Source organism: Nannospalax galili, unplaced genomic scaffold (assembly GCF_000622305.1).
Source record: "Nannospalax galili isolate Female #2095 unplaced genomic scaffold, S.galili_v1.0 scaffold611, whole genome shotgun sequence".
NCBI classification, from domain to species: Eukaryota; Metazoa; Chordata; class Mammalia; order Rodentia; family Spalacidae; genus Nannospalax; species Nannospalax galili.
In genome coordinates, this window is record NW_008330486.1 from 1,872,128 (window position 1) to 1,890,909 (window position 18,782).

The 18,782-nt window shown below is 42.2% G+C and overlaps 1 protein-coding gene across 2 annotated transcripts in view; it reads right to left on the bottom strand.

Moving 5' to 3' along the window:
* The window catches only part of Tex9 (testis expressed 9), a 34,630-nt gene extending 16,385 nt beyond the window's left edge, over positions 1 to 18,245 (bottom strand). The window contains exons 1-5 of one of the 2 annotated variants that reach the window (XM_008847603.3): positions 17,448 to 18,241; positions 13,932 to 13,995; positions 11,348 to 11,427; positions 4,968 to 5,013; positions 1,917 to 1,999 (exon numbers count right to left, since the gene is read on the bottom strand). In XM_008847603.3, coding sequence (XP_008845825.1) covers positions 1,917 to 1,999; positions 4,968 to 5,013; positions 11,348 to 11,427; positions 13,932 to 13,995; positions 17,448 to 17,635 — 461 coding nt within the window. In that variant the 5' untranslated portion in view covers positions 17,636 to 18,241. Of the gene's footprint in view, positions 1 to 1,916; positions 2,000 to 4,967; positions 5,014 to 11,347; positions 11,428 to 13,931; positions 13,996 to 17,447 lie in introns of both variants that reach the window. The other variant, XM_029570732.1, reaches the window with a different exon arrangement.
* Between the last annotated feature and the right edge of the window lie 537 nt (positions 18,246 to 18,782).

The following is an 18,782-nucleotide window of genomic DNA, read 5'->3' on the forward strand; positions in this document are numbered from 1 at the left end:
TTTGAGACAGGGTCTTCCTGTAGCCCCAGCTGTCCTGGAACTCACTATGTAGACCAGGCTGGCTTTGAACTCACAGAGATCTGCCTGCTTCTGCCTCCCGAGTGCTGGGATTAAAGGCATGCACCACCACACCCGGCAAAACATATTATATATTTTAAATTTATAAATGACCACCTTCTAAGAACCTCATGAAACTTTCAGCCATTATGATTTGAACAACCAGAGCTAAAAGCAGCAGCTTCCAAATCTGGATCAAGTTTGGACTTTGGCCTCAGGGGCATATGCAGCCTGAGGTTTCAGAGTTACACACTGTTGGAGCAGAATTGTGGCTGATATTGCCCTGCCATAATGTTGAAAACTGGAAAGACTCAAAAAATTACCAACAGGCATGGTGTCATACACCTTTGATCCCAGCACTTGGTAGAAGCAGGCAGATCTCTGTGAGATGGAGGCCAGCCTAGTCTACATGGTGAGTTCCAGGCCAGCTGTGGCTACAGGGAGATTTTGATAATAGTAATTCACAAGCATACTCACAATTCATTCATTATCTTTTGGGGAGGAATACAAACTAAGGTTTACAGGAAACAAGATCAAGTGCCCAGGTCACAAGACGTGAAAAGCACATGGTTTTTCTGGGGATAATTAAAAGCCATCAGTCCAGATTATACTCATTCATAAAAGTCATTCCTTCCATGGAGAAAGAAATAAAAAATAAAAAGTCAATTCCAAAGGTACTGAGGAATGGACCAGGGCAGGTTCTGAAAGCCTAGGTAACTTTTAACACAAAAGAAAATGGTTTGGAATTTCTGGAATAGCCTTCCATTAAAGTCAGTGTCTTGCAGAGGATGCAGGTTCAGTTCCCAACACCCACATGGCAGCTAACAACAATCTGTAACTCCAGTTCCAGGGGATCCGATGCTCCCTTTCTATCTCTGCCAGCACTGCACATGTGCATGAAACGATAACTTCACAGTGATGCATGTGATTCGGCCTAGTCTCTTCTTCAGTCTGTTTTATATTAATTTTCTCTTCCTACTCCTTCAACTCTTCTTCCCTTGTATCAAAAAACTAAAAAAAAAACTTTCTATGCAACTAAAGACATAAGAGTTAACAAAGACTTTCCCAGAATTATAATGTAATTAATTACCAACCTGGGTGGATCACAGACATGTAAATTTAATAACTTACTGGCTGGCACAATCCAGCTTGCCTCATTTTCCAAAAAATTTCTTATCCTCGACAGTCTCAAGGACCCCTTTTAAGTTTATAATACTAAGGACAGTCTTGAACTCATTCTCAAAACAAAAATAACAAATAAAAACAGTGAATATAAATGTAAATGACAACATGATCTAATTTACAGGGTGTCAAATCATTCTTATCTTACCAAACAAGCTGGCCTTTTGTCAAGTACTCATATTTAGTCTATTTGAGAGAACCTGGTGGAAGGACAAAATCCAGGTCCCAGTCCCAGCCAGTTTCAACAAAGTATCTCACTAAAAACCATGGCTCATTTTTTGAAAGGTAGTGATTTTGTTTAGAGAACACAAAATGTTTATCAACAAAATGTTTACAACATTTATGGACAGAAATGCTTTAAGTTACTGGATGTGGATGACATACAGTGTAGATATGGGAGGGAATAAAAAGATCTGGATCCTGGCCAGGCATGGTGGCCCACGCCTTTGATCCCAGCACTTAGGAGGCAGAGCCAGGCGGATCTCTGTGAGTTCAAGGCCACCCTGGTCTACATAGTGAGTTCCAGGGCAGCTGCGGCTACAGGGAGACCGTCTCAAAAAGACCAAAAACCAAAAAAAACACAAAGATCAGGATCCATAGAAAGCTTCTAGCTAAGAGGCTGATGCTGTGAACTGTAAAATCAGGAAGGAAGCCAAGCTTTTCAAACTGTACTATACCTTGAATTCGTTTTCCTTCCTTTATCTGCAGACTGATGTTTGTTTTCAACCTTGCTCACAGGACGACTGGTTTTGGTCTTTAGCTTCAAGAAAAGAATTAAAACCACCAATTAATTATAGAGTCTAATCATTTTTCCAACAAAAGCAACTTTGTGACATGCAAAATTTGATATTTTTATGGAATTAATTAAATTGCATTTCCAAGAACCAGAACTGCATTTCCAAAGACCCAGACATCAACTGGACCAAGAGATGCAGTAGTACAGAAAATAAGTCCTGAAGATGTGGTACATTCAGCCAGTGTGTGGTGTTAAACTGGGATGTTTTGATTCTCAGAATCTTTTCTCCTAAGGTGTATGTACACCTCCCTTGGCCTCCAAGAGCTTTGTGAGAGGACACTTAAAAAAGAGATCTCAGGATGCCCAGTACCTGGAAGGCTGATCTCAACCCTGGATTTACAAATGAACAAACCTTTTAACTCCTCTGCTTTGTAGATGAGGGTCTGTCTGTCTGTCTCTTTCTCTCTCAGATAATGATTTATAGAGAAGTATAGAGCCTCATGTTATAAACTCATTCCATTTAAAAATGTAGTCACAGGGCTGGAGAGATGGCTCAGTGGTTAAGAACACTGGCTGCTCTTGCAGAGGACTCAGGTTCAATTTGCACCCACATGGTGGCTAACAACAGTGTGTAACTCCAGTTCTAGGAGATCTGACACCCTCTTCTGACTTTCATGGGTACTTACGCATTTCCATACATGCAAGCAATACACTCATACATATAAAAATAAAAATAGCCGGGCTTGGTGGTGCATGCCTTTAATCCCAGCACTCAGGAGGCAGAGGCAGGTGGATCTCTGTGAGTTCAAGGCCAGCCTGGTCTACATAGCGAGTTCCAGGACAGCTGGGGCTACAGGGAGACCCTGTCTCAAAAAAGACCAAAATAAAATAAAATAAAAATAGTAGACAAAAATTTTTTTAAAAACTTATTCACTCTGCCTGGCATAGAGGCACATGCTTTTAATCCCAGCACTCAGGAGGCAGAGGCAGATGGATCTCTGTGAGATCAAGGCCAGCTGGGACAATAGGAAGACCCTGTCTCAAAAAGACAAAAACAAAAAACAAAGCTTATATGGACTCTCATATGAACATTTGAAAATTTCCATTCTGACTTTTTTCTAGTTCCCTGTCTAGAACTTGTAATGCTAATGACTCTTGCCTTTACTTCTCCTTCACAGCTCCTATTCGCAATTCAAGGACTTTTCTTTTCCCTTTAGAGATAAGAGTTATGTTATTTGGGAGTCTTTTAGATAGACCCACTGAAGGGGTACTCCAATTGCTTCACCCTGCGTCCCTGTTCAGCATGGAAAAAGCCAGAGCAGTCTGCATCCACACACACCTCTATAACTTTCAGCATGGAAGAAGCCAGAGCAGTCTGCTTCCCAATTCCCTACTGGCAATTTGGGTAACCTCTTCAGAGGATGGTGTGATAAGAATAGGAAGTAGGAACTGGCTAGGCATAGGGTAAAAAGACCTCAAAGAAAAGTATCCACTTTCTTGGCTAAAAGTCAAAATGTCCTTGGGCCTCTTAGCAACATACTCTGCTCCAAACTCCAAAGATGTCAGTAGAATTTGGGAGCTTGTATCTAATCCTTAAAAGATTTTAGGGTTACCTCTTCAGAGGGGGGAATGTTAGAGTAGCCAAAAGCCCCATAAAAATAAATCAAACAATCAAAGAAGAAGAAAGAGCACGTGAAGTTATCAGAAAAAAGTGATGGGGAGATACAGGAGGAGTTGGAGGGGAGCGAGTGGGCATGGATTTGATCAAAACACCTTATATGCACGTATGAAATTCTCAATAAATTATTTACTTATTTATTGATTTAATGATTTATTATTTTTATGTGTATGAGTGTATTGCCTGCATGTAGATAAGTGCACCCGTGTCGTGCAACACCAGCAAGTACAGAAGAGGCCGTCGGATCCCCTGGAACTGGAGTTACGGACAGTTGTTAGCTGCCATGTGGGTGCTGGGATTTGAACCCAGGTCTTCTGCAAAAACAACCAGTGTTCTTAACCACTGAGACATCTCCCCAGCCCTAAATTATTAAAAAAAAAATTCTTTTCTTAAAAAAAAAAACAAAAAGCAAAGCTTATTCACTGTACTTCAAATTATTCAGTGGAAATACGAGACAGTGATTCAGGTTCTTCATAAGCAGGGAACACTGCATGAATGCCCACATCTGAGCCTTAAGGCTTATATGTTATTTCTATTGAGTCCTACTCATCTTAAAAAGAAACAAAAACCAACCAAACAAACCCAAAACCTGGGGGCCTATGAGATGACTCAGTGGGTAAAGGGGCTTTTCTGCCAAGTGTCATGATCTGAGTTTGATCCCCTGAACCCACAGGTGGATGGACAGAACTGACTCCCAGAAGTTGTCTTCTGATCTACACACACACACACACACACACACATGCATATGCACACACACTCTCTCTCATAGACAGACAGACAGACAGACACACACACACACACACACACACACACAACAAATAAATGCAAAAATTAAAAATTAAACCCAGGGCTGGAGAGATGGCTTAGCAGTTAGAAAAAATGGCTGTTCTTGCAGAAGACCCAGGTTCGAATCCCAGCACCCACTAACAATTGTCTGAACTCCAGTTCTAGGGACTCCGATAACCTCTTCTATCCTGCGTGGGCATTACACGACACGGGTGCACTTACCTACATGCAGGCAATACACACATACACATAAAATAAAAATAAATAAAATATAAAAAAAAAAACTTAAGGGCTAGGGCTGGGCATGGTGGCACACGCCTTTAATCCTAGCAGTTGGGAGGCAGAGGCAGGAGGATCTCAATGTTTGGATTAAGAGGTCAAGCATTATGAAGTTGAAGATAGGATCAACTTCATCTGTAAAACAAGAAAGTTGGAATACAAGCTCTATGTTATTAACAGCTGTAAAAAAAAAAAAAACCCTAAATTTTACAGAATGTAATTATATTTATAGAATGTTTGATTTCATACCTTAGTTTCTGATTGTGAAAGAGTCATCCCTTCAGATAACAGATCTCTACAGACCAAAAATAAGTATCACATGTTAAAATAGACAACAATGAGACACAATGAAATTCCACAGTAATTATATTTTTAAAGGAAAAATATACAAGTATTGCTTTAGTTCCAGTTAATCACTTATTAGCTTGCCATCTATATGAATTATGAAAGTTGATTTCCATACAAATTATGTATAGATATACATGTCTATATTTAATAATTTTATATGTATATAGAATTATATTTCATTTTGAGTCTAGATACATGTTTATTTTAAATGGATTTCTTAAAAAAGTTAAATATTTCACTCTGAGAAGATATTTATTCCTTTAGGAAAATGTGGAATTGATTTTAATAAACAGAAAACCTAACAAGTGATAACTGGCTACCCAGAGGGACTATCCATTTTTAAAACAATTCAGGGAGGCTAAGAGATGGCTCAGAGTTTAAGAGCACTTGCTACTCTTGAAAAGGACCCAAGTTTGATCCCCAACACCTATATGGCAACTTACTCCAGTTCCATGGAGTCTGATGCCTTCTTCTGGACATTGCAGTACACACACACAGAGCACTTCCAAATATATATAGGTAAAACAGTCATTCACATAAAATAAAAATAAATCTTAAAAAAAAATAGTAAAGGGATTAAGGGCTAGTGAGATAGTTCGGTGGATAAAGGCACCTGCCAAGCCTGGCAGCCTGAATTCAATCTCTGGACCCACATGATATAAGGAGAGAACCAACTCCCATAGGTTGTCCTCTTACCTCCACAGTGTACACACATACACACACACACACACACACACACACACACACACACACACACACAAATGGCCCACTATTCTTTTGTGAGCACACTCAACACCACTATTCTTCTAATGCACTCAAGCATTTGGTTAGTGTCTGTTTTCATCATCCTATGAACTCATGAGGGTAGGGATCCAGCCTGCTTCCCCCACTGTGTTTCACACACAGACTCTTTTTTTTTGGTCTTTTTTTTGAAGCAGGGTCTCCCTGTGGCCCCAGCTGTCCTGGAACTCACTATGTAGACCAGGCTGGCCTTGAACTCACAGAGATCCGCCTGCCTCTGCCTCCCAAGTGCTGAGACTACAGGCATATGCCACCACGCCCGGCTTACACATACAGACTCTTAAACCGGCATCAAGTAGGTACACACTGAATGAGTGAATCTAATTTATATTTCATGTACATTTTAAATTTTCAAAATACGTTTGTAGTTTAAAATGAGTATTTGTGGGAGTCTGCACATGATGGCCCACAGACTGAGTCTACCCATGCCCATTCATTACTTAAGGCCTGTGTTGGTTTCACTCTATAATAGTAGAGTCAAATAGTTGTGACAGATACTGTACAGCCCACAATCCTAAAACATTTACTATGTAGCCCTTTCTATAAAAAGTTCACCCACCTAGAGCATTTGTATTAATATCTTAGAATACATACCACATTATTATCTATTCTTGTTAAAACAAACAAACAAACAAACAAACTCCACCCTCTTTCCTGGGAATGACTGACCAAAGTAGAGAACACACAAAATAAAATGGCCTTCTATAAGATGCCACCTACTAACCTGGTTATGCATGAGTTTTGTATACACCAAGATATCCTTAGAACATACCTGCCAGAAATACCTCTGGGAAGGAAAAGGGGCTTCCGAAGTATCTTAAATTTACAGACTATAATCACTCTTGCACATGGCACAAGGGTGTTTCTTAGAGTATCTTGAATCATTCTTCTTTCAGGTTAATGCCTGCCACTTCCTTGGCACATTTCCTGCTCCTTCTGCTCCATTCCACCCCACCCCACACATTTACATGTGGATCAGCCAAAAACATCTACCAGGGGCTGAAGAGATGGTTCAGCAGTACGAGTGTGTACTGCTCTTGCAGAGAACCCAAGTTCAGTTCCCAGCACCCACATGCTGGCTCACAACCACCTGTAACTCCAATTCTAGGACATCTGATGCCCATTTCTGACTTCTATAGGCACCTGAATTCACATGCACATATCCTCACCCCACACATAATTTAAAATAGTAAAAATAAAGACCTCTTAAGAAATGTCTAGCAGCTTCCTCTCACCACCCTCCGACCTGTACCCCAGTGTCCAGGGAAACACTCTGCTGGTGCACGTCCATGCCCAATGCACCACAGCACAGGGTTCTTAGTTCTGTTCAGCTTCTCAGGAAAGGACTGTTTGAACTATGGCTGAGATGATCTGGGTGGTAACACCTGCTGTATTAACTACACTTTAGGACACTAAAGTCTGGTTCTTCTACTGTAGTTTCTGACAGAGTAGCCATAGGTGTTGAGACCTATCATAACATGTACTACTGCCTGAATCCTAAGCTTTTCAGTGGATTATAACTGTTCCAACCTGGAATAGATGGCCTTTACAGAATTTACTTCCATCTTCAACAATTCCCAATAAACAAACAAATGTCATGTTTCACATGTAAATGCCACGGGTTCAAGAGCAGTATTAAAACTATAGTCTGGGGCTAGCAGGATGGCTCAATAGGTAGAGGCCCCTGCCACCAAGTCTGACAATCTGAGTTGAATCCCTGGGACCCATATGATGGAAGGAGAGAACTGACTCCCTCAGGTTATTCTTGGACTTCTACATGCTTACGTGCATATACACACACACACACACACACACACACACAGGTTATTCTTGGACTTCTACATGCTTACGTGCGTATACACACACACACACACACAGTAAATACAAAAAATAAATTCTAAGCCGGGCATGGTGGCGCACGCCTTTAATCCTAGCACTTGGGAGGCAGAGGCAGGCGGGTCTTTTTGAGGTTCGGGCCAGCCCCGGCTATATAGTGAGGTCCCGGGCAGCTGGGGGTACAGGGGGTCCCTGTCTCAAAAAGACAAAAAAAAAAAAAAAAAAAAAAAAAAATCTACCTGATCCAGTTTATTAAGTTTTCCTTAAATGCAAAGTGGTAATGATGCCTCTGTTTTCCTGGATCAGGTGGAATTTATGTTTGGGAAGTCAGTATCTTGCTTGCTTCAAAAGGAACTAGGGATCAGCTGCGGACACTCATTTCAATCCTTAAGTTTACAGGATGAAAGCCAGGCCTAACCTTTATTTGTAATCCAATTTTGGCATTTTGATAGCTATTAAATATCTTCTTTTATAAAATATTACCATCACGCATGTCACAGGTGATTAACCCTAATATAAACATATATACCTGCATCAATAATGACAAAATTGACTTTATCAATTTACAAAAAAAGGAAAAAACAACAGAGTAAGTATTAAGTTACAGAGAGGCCTCCTTAGTCACCAGTGCACTACCAGTAATCAGACCTGACCCTACTAGCCTTCCAATATTTTTTTCACATTTGCTAAGATAAAACTTACATATCAAGGAAGAAATGTGCACTGTGAACACGGGGAGCAAAGGAAAACAGGAAGTGTGAGATCATGAAGTGAGTGCGTCACTGTCTCAGGTACAGAGCTCAACAACTTTTAACCAACCTACATAATCAAAGAGCCAGCACAGAGAGTGTTTTCAATATCCCCAAAATTCCCCTGGGCCCCCTGGGAGTTGGTACACTAACCCTATCGACTACTAATTTGATTTCTGTCCTACAGTTTTGCCTTTTCCAGAGTGTCAAATGCAGTCAGGAACCTGTATCTTTTAGTCAGTGATGGATGGCATATACAACAGTACCACAGGACCTCAACGGAGCGGAAAAGTTTCTGCTACTTACTAAAGTCACACTACCAGGTTCACACAATGAACAGTGTGAGGCTAACAATGCCCTTCTCAGAACACATCCCCAGCATTAAATGGTGCGTGTCTATAAATGTTCGAGTCTGGCACCTTTCATTTAGTTGGACTTAACTACTGCTGTTGGTTCATTCTGATTACTGTTCATTTCTGATTACTGCTAAACTCAGCCGTCATGTGCACATACCACATCTGCATATCCATTCGCCATTTGATGAATGGGACAGTTATGAGTAAAATTTCTCTCAACATTTGCATGAAGACTTTTCTTCAGACATATGTCTTCATTTCTCTAGGGTAAATATCTAGGCTAGGAATTTCTGGGTTGTGTGAAGTAATTATTTCTCTGTTAATATTCCAGGATGTCTGGAATATATCTCGTAACTGCCACTTTGGCACACGCCTCCTTCATGTTGCTCAGCCCTGTAAGTTGTGAACATATCACACCCTCTTGGGGACAGGAGACCCTCAAAATCGGCCTCTGGATTTAGGAGACTGGGAGCCCACAGTTGTTCTAAGAGTTATACAGCCAATTTTTTTATTTATTATTTTTATTTTATGTGTATGTGTGTACTGCCTGCATGTAGGTAAGTGCACCTGGGTAGTGCAATGCCCGAGGAGGTCAGAAGAGGCTGTTGGATCCCCTGGGACTGGAGTTACGGGAAGTTGTTAGCTGCCATGTGGGTGCTGGGATTTGAACCCAGGTCTTCTGCAAGAACAACCGGTGTTTCTAACCGCTGAGCCATCTCTCCAGCCCCATACAGTCATAATTTTAATACACACTTTTTTTGCTGTGAAATTCTCTCCTATTGGATTCCAGGGAGCAATGTGTGCTGTTACTGTACCCACAGTTCCTTCCTAAGCTCATTCTTTACTCTATGGAGGACCCCGTGAACTCAGAAGACACATTCCCAGACTCTCCAGCAGATGCTTAAAACTATAACAGTATCAAGCCCTACATAAACCAAGTTTTTGTCCATATAGTCACAATTATGATGTGAAGTTTAATTGATAAACAAGGTATAAGAGATTAACAGGAACTAATAAAAAACAGACCACTTACAACATGCCGCATAAAGTGGACCTGGTGCCTCTTAAATGTGCTGTCATGCTGTATTCACCCTTCCTGTGACAATGTGAGTTGGCACATGCTATGCTGTGAAGTACACAGATGACAGTGGCATTGTGACATCACATCAGGTCACTACTGAAGCCTGGACAAAGCACCATGCTACAACACTGGTCAGCCTGATAACCAAAGCAGATACTAAGTACAGCACCGTAGAACCATGGACCTGCTGGACTAGGGTGACTCACATCCTAAGCAGATAGAGTATGAGACATCACAATGCTAGGATGGCAAGCAACTTAAAATTGATGAATGACTTATTTCTGGAATTTCCCACTGATAATTTCAAGACTTGGGATGTTTGGTGATCATCACTGCCTCTGCTGCATGAAGATTTTATAATTTTAATCACACAGATCCCATAAACTTGTTAAAGTTACTCCAAATATTTTTTTTTCATTTATTTATTTTATGTGTGTGTTTTGCCTATATACAATGCACCATGTTTGTGCAGTGCCTGTGGAGGCCAGAAGAGGGTGTCGGATCCCCTGGAACTGGAGTTATGGCCAGTCATTAGCCACCATGTGGGTGCTGGGAATTAAACCCATGTCCTCTCCAAGAGCAGTTAGTGCTCTTAACCACTGAACCAGCTCTCCAGCCCCAATTTACTCCAAATATTTGATGGTTGCCTAATTTCTTGACGTGTCAGAAATTTACATGAAGTCAAAGAACATATGGATATGTATCTTTACTCATTTTTAAAAGTTTATTTATTTATTTATTTGGTCTTTTTGAAACAGGGTCTCCCTGTAGTCCCAGCTGTCCTAGAACCCACTACATAAACCAGGCTTGCCTTGAACTCTCAGAAATCCGCCTGCCTCTGCCTCCCAAGTGCTGCGACTACAGGGGTGCGCCACCACGCCCAGCTCTAAAAGTTTATTTTTATTTTCTGTATACAAGTATTTTGCCTGCATGCATCTAAGTGCACCATGTGCATGCAATGCCTATGGAGGCCAGAAGAGGGCATCAGATTCCCTGAAACTGATTAGCTGGCATGTGGGTGCTGGAAACCAAACACAGGTCCTCTGCTAGAGCAGTAAGTGCTCTTAACTGCTGAGTCATCTCTCCAGCCCTTATCTTTACTAATTTATCTTTACCTAATCTTCACATAATTTCAAAAGAAAGGCAGTACAGTGTGTAAAAAAAGGCCTAGAATCAATCACATCACCATGGTTTGAAGCTCAGGGAAATGACCACTCTGTGGTTGCCCTTTGGCAAGCTACTGACTTCTCTAAGCTGCAGTTATGTCAAATGATGATAACAGTTATTTAAATAATGCTTTGAGAGTAACATGAGATAAAGCAGGTAAGAGTTTGCCTTGTATCTGACTAGTATAACTATATATCATTACATGCTTCTAAATTATACTTTAGAATGTGCATGCAAAAAGATATTATATGTTAAAGCTCTACACAGATCACAAGAAGTGAAGTGACTTACCTTGTACAGTAATCACCTTCCTCTTCCAATGATTTGATTTGTGCTGGACAAGGCCTAGATCGCTCTTCTTGTTGCTCTCTCTAGTTAAATAAATTAAGTCATAAATATTCAAGAAACCCCCTCAGAACTATAGCTAGTGTCTCTGAACATTCATCGCTTCAAAGCTGTCCCAGGTCTCGTTATGGTGTACAAGTACAGCCATGTCACTGTCTCACTTTTGGCTTTTGTTCAAGGGCAAAAAAAAGTCATTTAGAGTGGGCACAGTGGCACACATCTTTAATCCCTGCACTTGGGAGGTGGGGGGGGGCAGGGGCGGGGATCTGAGTCTGAGACCACCCTGGTCTACATAGTAAGTTCAAGGCCAGTGAGGGCTACATAGTGACACCCTGTCTCAAAAAAGAGTCAATTCGACAATTCTAATGGAAAAATCTAAGAGTGTTAAAGCCTTTACAGCCTTCCAAGTCCTACTTCCCCACCACAGTAGGAATTTCCATCTTATGTCGCCAGCAATACAGAAAGAGGTACAAGAAAGCCTGTTTAGTAGATAGAAAAATGTCTCAAATCGGCTAAGACATCAACGTTACAGATCATGAAGGAACTAAAATGAAACATCAGAGTGAGAACTTCTGGCGAGGAGATGTTAGGAATGAAAGAGAGCAGGCGGAAGCTGAAGACAGCAGAGGTTGGGTACAGTCAGCCTCTGGGGGGGGTACGCTTCCACTGTCCCAACCCTTCCTGGGGAGAAATAAAGGTTCTCTTCAGGGGCTCTTTAAGCAGAACACAAGCACCCCCACACCCCCATTTTGCTCTAATGTGGAGTCTTGGACAAGTGGTTTCTAGCTCTTTAGATACTGGTAAAACTGAAAAATGAAATTTAAAATTTCTAGTAGAAAGTTGAACTCTAAGTACAATGAACAGACCTGTAACCATTATGTACTACTTAAAATACTAGAGATGTGACATTTCTTATTCCTCAACTAACAATTATGAATTTGTATGAAGTAATAAAATAAAATATGTGGCTGGAGAGATGATCAGTGGTTAAGAGCACGGGCTGCTCTTGCAGAGGACAAGCTGGTTCCCAGGACCCACATTGGGCAGTTAAACAATCAATTGCTTGTAAATCCAGTTCCAAGGGATCCAGTAACAATGATCCACACAGGTACATGCACATACCCAATTAAAAGAGAAATAAGTTGTTTTTTTTTTAAAATACAGTATTACTAGAATTCCCTCTCTGCCTCCAACTCCATTTTAGGGACCAACAGAATTGAAGGAGAATCAGTGAAAGGCTGAAATATGGGTAAGAACCATGAAGGCTGAAGGCAGTCACTTGACCCTTGTGGGAGGGTGACTGCTTCCTGTCAATTGCCATGGTAACAATGCTGCTTACATAGGAATGCCCAATTTGGTACCAGGAAGGAGAACAATGCTTAGACACTTGGTCTGGTGATGTGGCCTCATAGCCTTCCCGGTCATGTGATTCTAGTCTAGCCCTAAGAATCAGTGTTAGAGCCATAAAGAGCACTATGTAGATGAGGATGGACTCAATCTCACAGAGATCTGCCTACCTCAGCCTCCCAAGTGCTGGGTTCAAAGGCATGTGCCACCATGCCCAGCTATCATTTGTTTCTTTTTTTTTTTAACCAAGAGTTAGGCTTTATTCATTCAATGCTATGCAACATCCTGTGAACCTTAATGTTTCTTACACACTCAGGTCTACTGCATTAGCATGTTAATTGACTATATAGCTACCTTCAAATATTTTGGTAATGGAGAAGATTATCAAAATTAATGTTCTTGCCGGGCATGGTGGCACACGCCTTTAATCCCAGGCAGGGAGGTGGATCTTTGTGCGTTCAAGGCTAGCCTGGTCTACATAGTGAGTTCTAGGACAGCTGGGGCTACAAGGAGACCCTGTCTCAAAAAGACAAAAAAAAAAATTAATGTTCTTATTGATCACATGATTGGAGCATCTAAATGGAAAATACTTTTATCACTATTTTTTTAATATTTTATTATTTTTATTTTATGTGTATGTGTGTATTGCCTGCATGTAGGTAAGTGCATCTGTGTCGTGCAATGAAGAGACTGTCGAATCCCCTGGAACTGGAGTTACGGACAGTTGTTAGCTACCATGTGGGTGCTGGGATTCAAACCCGGGTCTTCTGCAAGAACAGTCAGTGTTCTTAACCCCTGAGCCATCTCTCCAGCCCCCATATCACTGTTTTTTAGAAAAAGCAAACCTACCAAGAACACAAACACAGGAGCTGCACCTGAACATTCATGTTCAGTCTGTGTTCATTCACCGACCTGAAATCTGATGCTTTAAGCATTTTATTAATATATGTTATACATTGAATTTAAAAGTTAAAAAAGCATTTACATTGGGGATGGTGGTGGACGCCTGTGGTCCCAGCATTTGGGAGGCAGAGGCAGACAGATCTCTGTGAGTTCAAGGCCAGCCTGGTCTACATAGTGAGTTCCAGGACAGCTGGGGCTACAGGGAGACCCTGCTTCAAAAAGACAAAAAAAAAAAAAAAAAAAATTAGCATTTACATGGGAAAATTGCACATTTACTTACTATTACATCCTCAGCTTGTCGAACCAGGTTGGCTGTTTTTGCTTCCAATTCTGCATTTAAACGCCTAAAACATAAAATAAGTTAATACTTAGTATACATTCCAATTCTAGCAAAATAATCACATTTCAGCAATTACACTTTAATCAAGCAACGCCAAAACATACATGTTTTTAGTCTGAAATGAACATGGCTACTGGAACACATTGCTGGCTCCCTACTTCTCTCCCCCATCATGGTAGGAGCTCAAACACCGTCCTGCCATTCCAAGGCCCTTTATGCATGTCTTTGGTGAAGTGATTTGTCTGATTAATAAATCAGGCAAGAATGAACTGTGTGAGTTCTACTCAGTTCTAGGATGATCCTACCTGTGGAGAACACAAGTTCCAACCCTGCATCTAGAGAGATAGGCAGACTCTGCTGAGGACAGGAGTGGCCAGGGTGGGGAAGGCTGGCTTGGTATGGGTGTTGCTGTGTTTGGGGAGTTTAATAAGCAGATCCATGTGGCTCAAGACTCAGCTACACACTTTAATATTAGGTTCAACAGAAATATGGGACTAATTTGACCTCTACTTGCATTCTAGCAAAATGCAGGATAACGACTTACTTGGTCCAATGAAGACTGTTAGAATGATTACAAAGGAAAGGACAATTTTTTTTTTTTTGATCTTTTTGAGACAAGGTCTCCCTGTATCCCCAGCTGGCCTAGAACTCACTATGTAGACCAGGGTGGGTTCCATCTCACACAAATCCACTTGCCTCTGACTTATGAGTGCTGAGATTAAAGTCATGTACCATGATGCTGGCTTAGGAAAATGTTTTAAAAGAAAACAAATTATCTATAAGTCCATTACCATCATCCAAGCAGTTTATTTATTTTTTACATATATATTTCTTATTATTTTTATTTTTTTATTTTATGTGTATGCATGTATTGCATGATTGTAGGTAAGTGCACCTGTGTTGTGCAATGCCCACAGAGGACAGAAGAGGCTGTTGAATCCCCTGGGACTGGAGTTACAGACAGTTGCCATGTGGGTGCTGGGTTTCGAACCTGGGTCTTCTGCAAGAACAACCAGCGTTCTTAAACCGCTGAGCCATCTCTCCAGCCCTCCAAGCAGTTTATTTTTAATGTTCTGATTATCATCTGTAGCATACACACAACTTATACTGTACTTCCCTGGGAATGCCAAAGGGCTATACTTAGCTCCATTTGTTAGTTCCAGTCCAACTTTTTCCTTTAAAGATGAACACTATGCCTTCAAACAATACTGGCCTTTGTCCCCACTCTTGGTTACCTACATACTTGAGTTACAGAACAAACAAGGAGAAATCAAACTGGTTCTGACTTCAAAGACTCATCTCTACTGGCTAGCTTTCACAGTGATGGAAGGTGCTATGCATGCTATCTACAGAGAAAATTAACCATCAAACAGTTGTGAATTCTGCAAGCTATAGCAACAACCTGCCTGGCAAAGATATGACTACCTGTGCGATAGTGGCACAAATATTATGGGAGTAACACAACCACTTTTTAATTGGATTTAAGGTCCACTTTGTAGGATGGAACCCATACCTGACATTGATATCAGACCTGGGAACCTGAGGCTAGACATGTCACAGGGGAAGGACAAATACTAGCTTCTGCTGAATATATATAGCATTACACTGACTCCTAATGATTTTTTGTTACACACAAAGATTAATGCATCTCTCAACTCTTACCAGAAGTTTCCTTATGCAGCAGATGGTGATTAACACAGAAACCCACAACTGGTCAATGTACAGAGAACAAGAGGTTGCAGAGTGCTTATCCCTGAATAGGACACCTATATCAAACTTCTGCCTCCCCCTTCCCCCTGCAAGGCTCAGAGATCATTTCGGAAGAAGATGGAAAGATTTTAAGAGCCAGATGTAGTGACCACAAGGAAACAGAATTTTCCAGACAGCTGGTCAGTTACTTATACGACCTCACAGCGATGGTGACAGCATGCACAAGTCCCATGCACAAAATCCCAGCACAGAGGTAGGAAAGGGGGTAAGAAAACCCAACACTTGCTCAAGAACTATTGGCAATCTATGCTGCTGAGAGGTGGAGAGTCAGTCTTGTTTAAGAGTGAGAGAGACTCTGGGTAGGTTAATCAGGCTCCAGTGGCTGGAGGACTGAAAGACACACTGAAGGACATTTGGGGACACAAATTAGACTCTATTTTATATACATAATTTCCAGGTGATTCAATGCCCTCCTCTGGCCACTTGAGAATACAAACAGATCAGGACGACTAGTCACTTTTACCATTGAACTACTCTTACTAGAAGAGATTTTGAATGTTAAGCAGGACTAACGATTCCTAAGGACACACCCGAACCAGCTGCAAAACGTAGTCTCAAATAATCCCAGCAGCAGAAGGGTTGAGGCTGGAGGATCCCATTCAGCTTGAGATCAGCCTGGGCTACACAGTGAGATCCTGTCTAAAAAAATAACAAAAGCTGACAACACACCACAACAAAACCCAAAACCCCACAAATAGAAAACAAAGGGCTCCAGTACATAGATGGCAGAGCTGCCTTTGGAGAGCCGACTCCACGCTTCAGAACACTCCAGCTTCCTAACAGGCCGGTCAGAACTGAGTGCAGCTGTGGCAAGGCAGCACTGTCCACTACATGTAAAAACAACTCTCCAGTTTGGACTTTACGCTTTAATGTTAAATATGGATTATATGGTAACTTTAATCCTGAGGAAATGACAGACTGCTTCACAATTTCAAATGAGCTGCTTTTAAATTAAAGTTGTTAAAATGTACTTTTTTGCAAGGGTATATATAGGAGGGCAAAAAAAAAAAAAAAAAAAGACAATCTCTACCTCCTGGTGGCGTGTGGAGTCCAGTAGCGGCAAAATATAAACAAGTGCTAGTGTGTTTATTGTAATAAACTATGCTAAAAGCAAAAACTTGATTAAACATTAGGGGAGTCAGTTTTGCTTGGTGAAAGGCCCCTCTGGCCTTACAGGTGTGATTTCCAATAAGGAAAGAGGAGCGAGGTCAGGGAGGAGGCGGAGAGGTAAAAACAAAACGAAACGTGGGGGGTGGGGGGCGTAAGATTGAATGAAAGGGCTGGCGGGAGCCAGGTCTGCCAGAGCTTTTGGAAATGCAAAAACTAAAGAAACAAACAAAAGAATATTGTTTTAGCGTTTTAAGCAATGCAAATGAAAAGTCCGCTGGGCGCGCGAACCGACCAGGCGCGGAAAGGGCTGAGAAGGAGTCGAAGTGGAGGGGAAATCGGCCTCTCGCCTTCCAGCTCGGATTCGGAAAACCAGGGAGGGACCTGCGAGTCCGCGGGAAACTGCGGTCCGGCCGCACGCCTCGCCCTCCTGCTGACCCAGGCGCTTCGCCACTACATTTTCAACCCGGCCGAAGGCCTCAGATCCCAGCAGGCTGCTTGGTGAGGGCCCAGGTGCGGGGTCCTCGAGCCCCGCCAGCCCGCGGGAGAGGCGCGCAGACCCGGGGCGAGGATGCTCACTGGTACGCCTGCTCCCGGGCGAGGAGGTCCGGGGACGGCTGCGCGCGCGTCCGGGGCCCTGCGGCGCCACGTCTCTGCAGAGCGGTGTGCGGGGAGCTCAAGTTCCAGGGGGTCCGGCGTGCCGCCCGTCCGCAGCCCAGGGGCTGGCCGGGAGAACTCTCCCGGGCACCGGCACCTTGTCCCGCCATCTTTCCGGATCGCGATGCGGTTACCGGGGTAACAACGCGTCTTCCCGCGAGAGTGCCCAGGTCCCGGGCGGACTCCCGCGGGAGAGAAGTCGATCTCGGCCCTCCTCCTAAAGCATCTCCCGAGGGGCGGGGACCCCCCCCCAGCACGGGTGCGCGGTCGCACAGTCGGCTTCGGCAGGTGCAAACCCTGTGTCAGCCCAAGTTCAAGTCCTGACTTTGCCACGCACTAGTAAGACGGCCTTGGGCGTGTCATTTCTTATCGCAACGACTTCTGCGAAGCCGGGGTAAGAATACCGCCAACATCACAGTCACCGACGCGTAAAAGAGTTCCTGCTCAGAATCGTGCCAGACAAACATGTCGATTCCGAGTCTTTGGGGTTAAGACTGTGAGTCCGGAAATAAGCCTTCCCATTTATAATCACTTGGTCCACAAGGATGACAAGGGGCTGGTGCTCTGCAACATGGAAGACAGGTGGATGTGCACGTGGGAAAAACTAAAAAAAACCAACCCTCAACTCACACCATAAACAAATCGTAATTCAAACTGGACACAAGATCCGAACTAGAGGTAAATATAAAGCTATTCGTAAACACCATATATGCAAGGCTTAATGACCCTGAATTAATAGATTCTTTTATATGTTCCCAAGACAACAAAAATTAAACTGGATATCATCAAAATGAAAGTTGTTTCCTTCAAAAGATACCATAAACCAAAAATACAGATCACAAAAGGTGAACACTTTGATAATTATCTGATGAGACTTTTGTCCACAATATGTAAAGAGCTGTTAAAGTTCAAAAATAAAAAGGGTTTTACACAGGCATTTATTCAAAGAAAATGCACAACTGGAAAACATAAAAAGATGCTCAGTATAGTTAGCTTTCAGGAAACAGTGAGACACCATCTCACACCCAGGAAGATGATCATAGTAAAAGTGAGAAAGTAACAAGAGGGAAATGGGAGGTCTTTGAGCCCTTATATATTGCTAGAGGTGTGATATGAAAAAATGGGCGGTGCCTGGGAAAAACAGTCTGGCAATTCCTTGAAAGTTTATAGCATTGTACCATAATACAGCAGCTCACGCCGAGGTGTATACCTAAAATAAGGAAACACACCTGCCCAAAATTTACAGAAGTGTATAGA